Genomic DNA, 7,807 nt, shown 5'->3' on the forward strand with positions numbered 1-7,807 from the left:
TTCATTCGTTCAAGAAGCCGCCCACGCTTTTCTTCTTTGAGAAGGAGAAGTGCAGGAGCGGCGCCACCAGCTTTTTCAGGAGGGCCAGGCAGTTCCAGGGGCTTGTAAGGATGTCTGGGGTCTTCTATACTAACCGCAATCCGTACTTTCCCTCGGATTTCGCCTACTTTAAAAAATCTCTTATGTAAGCGATACAATTGGACAAAACACCCTCCCGGCCCCGTGGGATCTCCAGTATTTGTAATTAGGGCCTCCTCTCGGTCTGACAGGGCTTCCTCAGTTTTTTTTTTGTGGAACCCACTTCGAATTATCTGGGGCTTCCTATCGGCCAAGCGTGCCGATTTGGCCATCTGGGCTTGCTTCTGCAGCTGGGCCTTTAGGACCCTCCTCTTGATCTGTTTCGGCCGTCTGGGACCTCCTGTAGGCATGATGGGCCCGCTGAAACTTCAAGAGGGGTTGCGTAATCATGTTTGACCCCTTACCCAGTGCCGCGGGGGGCTGACATCCTCCCCACGGATGGCATAGTCCCCACAGAACCGTCGTAAGTCCCGGACTGCCGACATACTCCGCGTTGCCGCTGCAACTGTGCCATCGGCGCTGCGTCTTCAGGCCGACACGGCAACAGGCGCACTCGTCGCGCCGTGGTCAAAAGGAGCGCCGGAGGTCGACACCAACCGATCACGTGACCTGTGGCGGCCAACGCAAGGCCGCCACGACGCCGGCGGCCTCACGGTAAAGCCGTGTCGGGAACAGGAGACTGGAGCACGGAGAATGGGTGCGCGGGGACGACTTAGCGCCAGCATGGAGCAGTCTGCTACGAAATGTAGTCTGTGACAGCCTGCTTCCGTGACCTGACCTGCCGCGCCTCAGGTTGGTTTGTAAACTAACCGGGAAGTGCGTAACCAACGAGCAACTGTGAAACGCTACGTCTGTACGGATCACTTGTGAAATATGACGTGTATCCGATTGTTCCGAATCGGACGCTGATACCAACAGGCCGGCCGTGGTCATAGCTTTCGGGTGGTCATTTCGGAGCACGCTGATATTCTAGACGACCATGTCCAGCCAACGTATGAACCATTGCAGTCAGCACCGCTGTCGGCAGGCAACAGCGTTGAAGTCGGCACAAATTCAGGCACGCTCAAATGGATCATTCTTGCAGGAACAGATAATTTTCTGGCCGTAGTATCGAAATATCGTGACTTATATTCACACGGTGCATACTTGGTCCACGCCCGACATATCATGTATGTCAGGTGGTTTGCAGTGAACCACATGTCACAATTGATCTGTAGGACGCGGCAAAAACAACGCTTTCCAAGCTGACTGCTGCAAACGGCGCTGTCGTGGAAAAGATGGAACCCGCCTGGATCAAACATGACCTATGATATGTGTTAAGTGGAAGCATCTTACATATACCCACGCTGGATGTATCGGTCCCAGCTGATGCTTCGAAGCTCACAGCCCATCGAAACGTCTGTTCTGGTGAACGCGCCGCAGCAATAGCGCTCAGCGTTCACCAGGTAACTGGAGCCCCACAGTCAACCAAACCCCCTACCCGCGGTCATGCACGGACAAAGGCAGCATGCAACCATGGGGGTCAGGAGGCGTCGCACGGACAGCCGACTGAGCCCCCTTCCCCACCCCAACCACACGGCACCGGCTCCGGCCACCCGTGCCCTTGCACGGTTGGCCGGAGGGGAAGGCAAGGCGTCAGCGCGCGCGCCTACCCGTCGCTGGTAGTGCCGTCAGCGTCCAGTGACCCGGACGAGGCTCCGATCGAGGTGGAGCGGGCCGAGATCTGACGGCCGCTGATGTCAACCTGTCCGGTACACAGGGCAGCTGTCAGTACCGCCCAGCACACCGGGCAGAGGTCAGCACTGTCCGGCACGCCGGGCAGAGTTCAGCACCGTCCGACACATCGGGCAGAGCTCAGCGCTGTCCGATACATCGGGCAGAGGTCAGCACTGTCCGGCACACCGGGCAGAGGTCAGCACCGCCCGGCACAGGGCAGAGCTCAGCACTGTCCGATACGTCGGGCAGAGGCCAGCACTGTCTGGCACACAGGGCAGAGGTCAGCACTGTCCGGCACGCCGGGCAGAGGTCAGCACCGTCCGGCACACGGGGCAGAGGTCAGCACTTCCCCGCACATCCGGCGGTGGTCACCACTGCTCAGCGCATCGGCAACACACCGGTGTCACGCGACAGGAAGAGCTAACACTGCGTCGACACCTTTTTCTTGGGAAGGGGGAGGGGGAATTTACAGCAAACTTGCGACAGTCAAAAGAGGCAGTCTGTCTAAACCAGCAACATTTTTGCGCCTACTTTCCACGAAGGCATTGAGTACGAGACAACTATAGGCCACAATAAACTGCTCCAAACCTGTTCTTCTGCTTCTCTATATCTAAGACATCTACATGTGGCAAGAGGCAGGAAATGGTCACCGTTAATTCAAAGTTGTTCTTTTCGTGCTGTTTACTGCACTTGGACACAATAAAATGAACATTACAACAGACTGTCTTAGCACACCACCAACATCAGAACAGCTCACCACACCCGCTGCATTAAGCCTGCGCGAGACGAACCGAGACGCGCGGAAGGCGCTCAGACGGCACCCACCAGCGGCGCCCAGCCGGTGGCCGCGGCCGTCCGCCGGCCCGGGCCGGCGCGTACCTCGGCGGTCGTGCCGCGCCGCTCCAGCGGCTGGTCGACGCCGCCGACGCCGCCGCCGCCGTCGGGGGCCAACAGCGCCAGGCTGAGGCGGAACGAGGCGGCGGTGAGGGGTCCGGTCACCGCCGGCGATGACGGCCGCCCGGACGTGGCGGCGGGCCAGAACGGAGCGGGGGCGGGAGCGGGGCCGGGGGCGGAGAGCGGAGCGAAGGGAATAACGTCCGGCGCTGAGATCAGAACGGCGGGCATGAGATCCACACTGAAACAGAAACGGCGCCCGTACAGGCCACACAGAACGCTTACGGGAAAACGTCCTCAGGCACCAAGCGCTTCGGACACAACGCAAGTAGCAGGCACCGCAGCAAAACACGTGCTGATGAATGCACGCATGCCTAGTGTGGCATAGATTCACCTGTTTTGGGGTGGGGGTGGGGGAAACACCACGCGCGACGTTTTACTGTGATACGACAAGCACGGGAGTGCACCACGCCCCTCCCCAAACGAAACTCGCAAAACGCAACGCGTCCTAAACCATGACAACACTAGCTTATTGAGCGTAGGCGCGACGCCCATGACGCGTGACTGCGCGAACACGTGCCCCACGATGTGACGTCAGACGACGGAGAGCGCCGCGGCGGCGGGGTCGCCCTCCACCGACCTGTCCTCGTGGCTGGTGTCCGACTCGGCGCCAGGCGCCACCTCCCTCTCCGGCAGCCCGTGGCGCAAGTAGCGCGAGTCCAGACCGCCGGCCGACCCCTCCTCCTCATCGTCCCCCGCGCCACGCTCCCGGCCGTCCTCCTCTGCCGGATCCTCGTCCTCGCCGCTCTCGTACGACCCGTACTCTGCAATGACCCGGGCGTCGCTGAGGACGGCGGACAGCAGCCTCCCGCTGCGGGAGTGACTGCAAACGCGCATCCCCACCACAGGCGGGTGTGATGGGCACTGCTAACCAGGGGGCTGCCGATAGAGGCTGGTTTCTCGCAGTTCAAATCCGGACGATGCATAACCGCGCTCCACCGTCCACGGCATCACTCCACCCGCAGCGCGCAGGCCCAGCTTCAAAGACGTGTAACGTTACTTTTGACTCCCGCATAGTTTTGACAACCGCCACGTGTGTCATAACAACGCAGAGGCGGGAGGGGGGGGGGGGGAGGAAAAATCCAGCACAATGCGGCCAAAATTATGCACCCACGGCAGTATACATGAAACAGTAAAGAAATATTTTACTGGCGCAATAGGCAAGCAATTCTCGACCGTTGTTAATGCTTAAAATACGCTGATTACTTACTCTAGAAATAGGTGATGACTGGCTGTCACTGGTTTGCAAAATTGCTGGCTAATAAGCCATCAGGAAGTGAGACACTGCATGCAGGAGTCCCAGCACCCCACAAGCTCAGTACAGTCCCAGACCCACATACACTGACGTAAACATGTGCTGTACGCCGGTTGCTCCGTCACGACAACGTACACACTACTGTACACTACGCTACGCACATGCACACCACACACCACTGCACTCTTGCAATGATATGCCGACTGTAACCCGACTGTAAGCCCACAGTTCCCACGGAAGAATACGATACGGACAATCGTGCACGCACCTGTGTTCTTGCTGTTTCCCTCGGTGAACGACACCTCCTTAATGTTGGCCATTGGAGGGTTTAATCTCATTTGTTTGACAGGCGAGAGCGGTACTCTCGCCGACGGACTAGAGTCATCTTCTAGGAAGCAGTCCGAAAAACCTGAGATGGGTCATGAACGCGATGTAGTCAACAACAAAGGGAACTAGGAACAGATGAGCGAGGAGATACGGAGGGAGAATGACTTCAATGCTTCGCTGCCGTGTCAACAGAGATTTATTTATACGTGGCAAACCGAGGCTTCAGCGCGTCCCGGACACCTTTACATAAGGTAAACCGCACAAAACCCAAAGCGAGCCAACATATCTGCGGGACCATAGGCTTGGCGACGAAAAGCCATGCGGGACTAGTGGCGGAGCTGGGCAACCATTCACTCAGACCCCAAACAGTCTGTGTGCAGAGGCCCGCAGGCTGCGGAGCGGCTGGAGACTGACCAGCGACAGAGTCCAGTCTGAGCAGACCCAGCGAAGACTGCTCGGACGCTGGAGACCGCCCGGACACCAGCGTACTGTCCCCGTTCGGGTCGACATTCTCCATGGCTCGCGCCTAGTCACCACGCTGAAAAGGAACAATATCACGCACACGCCGGCGCATTGTGTATGCATGCAAGCGGGTCAGTGACAAAATTCAGCTCAACAAAAAGTTTTCAAGTTTCCGTTGCAAAACACAGTTTTCAGCACCATGAAATTCCGCATCATCGAGACATCGGCCACAATGCCATTTTGTTCTGACGGCAACATGGATTACAGTTCCCCTGCCATGAAACGACCACTGCTCTGCATTAATCGGACATCGGCCCACGCTGCATTACAAATTTTGCAGAATGATTACTGCATAGTGAGCTCCTGACAAAATCGAGGACAGCAAACAAGTCAAGGAAATATGCCAAACTTTACATGCCTTCAAGGATTCAAATACAGTGAATCAAAAACACAAGAGAAAGCGAACCTGAAGGCATAGACAGACAAGATGTTCCAAAATGTAAATTCTAACAACAGTTGCCTGTTGACTGAAAATGTTCACTTCATCAAAATTAACATCTGTGAACTCTTTTCAAAAGCTAATAGCAGTTAAATTCAACCCATTGATCAGTTAAATTTCTCAAATGCTTCCCAGTTCCTCATTTTGACACCTGAGACCTCTTCAAAAGGTGAGAATATCTGAATCTGTCATTTACTGTCCAATTTTTGTATTCACCTCCTATGCTCAGCTAAGCATGCACGATGCATTTTACGTCTGTATATCTACTCTGAAAGGGTGTAACCTGACCCTCTGAAAGGGTGTAACCTGACCCTCTGAAAGGGTGTACTCTGAAAGGGTGTACTCTGAAAGGGTGTACTCTGAAAGGGTGTACTCTGAAAGGGTGTACTCTGAAAGGGTGTACTCTGAAAGGGTGTAAGAGTTGACGGTTCACTGCAATTTGGAATTCCAATGCCACAGTGGTCAGATTCTAATTTGAATTGAAATTCGAGATTTGAACATACGAATAGTTCTATGGAAGGATTCGACGAGGTATCAGCGTCGCGATAGAATGAATTGTTCGGACCTTGTCTGGTGTGTCACTATGTGCACAATGTCTCAGCCAGGTAATGCTCCGGCGGTTACCAGGTGCCATGGAGTCCTGGGAAGGACTGGATGATATCTAGTCCCAGCAAAGGTGAATGATACACTCAAATGAAATTTGCCTGAAGAAAGTTAGTATTTTTCAAAGTTGGTGGACATAAGCCTTATGCCATTAAACGCCAGCCCTGTGCAGTACCAGCATCAGCCTGGCCAAGTATCAGCCCTGCAGCAGTGCCAGTCAGCCTGGCCAAGTGCCAGCCCAGCAGCAGTGCCAGTCAGCCTGGCCAAGTGCCAGCCCAGCAGCAGTGCCAGTTAGCCTGGCCCAGTGCCAGCCCAGCAGTGGTGCCAGAGTCAGCTTGGCCCCATGCCAGCCCAGCAGCAGTACCAGTCAGCCTGGCCCAGTGCCAGCCCAGCAGCAGTGCCAGAGTCAGCCTTGCCCAGTGCCAGCCCAGCAGTGCTAGAGTGACCTTGGCCTGATGGCAGCCCAGCAGCAGTGCCCCCCCCCCCCCCCTCCCCCACCTCATACAAAGTCACAGTATGGGCAAGTATGGAGGCTGCACAAGCTGATGCTGCTTCCCATGTGGTTTGTTATAAGGTTATATGATTTAAAATTACATGGGTTGTTCAGTGCAGTAGCAAGGAGCATTATTCACACAGATACAACTGTAACATTAGCCTTGTTCCTCACAAAAAAAAAAACAGGAGAACAGATGTGGTTGGGTTGTTATTTCAGCAACATGCTTTCATTGAAACAATATCAGACTTGTGTTATTGTTTTGATAAAGGCATGCTGCCAAAATATCAACCCAACTATCTCTCCATTCTCCTGGCTCTTCTCCAAGGAATAAGGCTAATACTACTGCCTTGTCTATGTTATGGGATTAATGTTACACACCAAAAGATGGCAGTCATTTCTTTACATAAGCAACCATCAAAACCAAATTTTTACAGCTCTTAAATATCTTTGAGATGAATTACACTGAAATACATACATTTCTCCATTTCCTTTAATAGACATATGAAGCCACATTATATCTTACACCATAGCATGTGCAACCACACCTCAGTTAAGGTAGACAAAAATCAACATTCCAGGTGCTTGTCCAGGATTACAGGGGCTCAGAGGCATTTTGACTCAGTTTGTCTTACATGCCACCAAAGGCCTTGTGCTGAGTTTTCCTAAATGTTAGGGGGGGGGGGGGCTGAAGCCCCAAAGCTCTTCCATGATAATCAAATAGTTCCTATGGCTATAGACAAAACTGAAACAGGCCATGGCTAAGTCATTGTTCAGACATCCATATTGGTCAAACTACTAAGCATCATATCATCATGTAGCAAAACAGTACCCTGCACAGCAGCAGGCATATCAAATGGCATCTGACAAGCGTGGACCCAAACACATCAACAATGTGTCATGAACTCATGGGTACTGACCATCTTCATTTAAATCCCAGGCCAAGGAGAGCTTTCCTTGCTTTCCTTCTGTAAGCACTCAAACAGTTGTAACCACCACAGTCTGCAAACCATGGCAAATCCTGATGATATCTCATTGGGGCAGAAGTTCAGCACATCTCCCAATTTGGGGAAGTTCATCAAAATTTTGTAGCACATCTTTTAAATGAACATTGAGACCATTTTGCATTATTCCAAAATGAAACTGGTAATATGATCAGAAATTACCAAATGTGATGATAAATCATGTCTCTGGAGTAAGAAACATTAACAAAATCAGCCCTGAATGGCAAAGTTTCCTATCCTATTTGGGGCAGGATCCTGCCTGTCCCAAATATCTTATTAGCATGTTTCCCATGGTTTGCAGACTGGACTGCTCTGGACACCATTCTAATATGCTGGACAGATAAGTACAACCCCTCAACCGCGCACCCGGACCCTCTGTCACAACCAGCCACGGCCCTTTCTCCGCCGGACCAGGT

General features: G+C 53.3%; 1 protein-coding gene across 1 annotated transcript; it reads right to left on the minus strand.

The window, feature by feature from the left end:
• Positions 1 to 1,726: 1,726 nt before the first annotated feature.
• LOC119094525 (uncharacterized) lies at positions 1,727 to 7,807 on the minus strand. Its single transcript, XM_037217583.1, has 7 exons — positions 7,758 to 7,807; positions 7,308 to 7,355; positions 4,745 to 4,868; positions 4,272 to 4,412; positions 3,329 to 3,512; positions 2,848 to 2,929; positions 1,727 to 1,822 (listed from the first exon to the last, which is right to left on the minus strand). The coding sequence occupies exons 3-7, from the start codon at positions 4,845 to 4,847 to the stop codon at positions 1,727 to 1,729; spliced, it is 606 nt and encodes a 201-aa protein (XP_037073478.1). The 5' UTR covers positions 4,848 to 4,868; positions 7,308 to 7,355; positions 7,758 to 7,807.

The sequence above is a fragment of the Pollicipes pollicipes genome, unplaced genomic scaffold, assembly GCF_011947565.3.
Source record: "Pollicipes pollicipes isolate AB1234 unplaced genomic scaffold, Ppol_2.1 Scaffold_4002;HRSCAF=4701_pilon_pilon_pilon, whole genome shotgun sequence".
Lineage (NCBI taxonomy): Eukaryota > Metazoa > Arthropoda > Thecostraca > Pollicipedomorpha > Pollicipedidae > Pollicipes > Pollicipes pollicipes.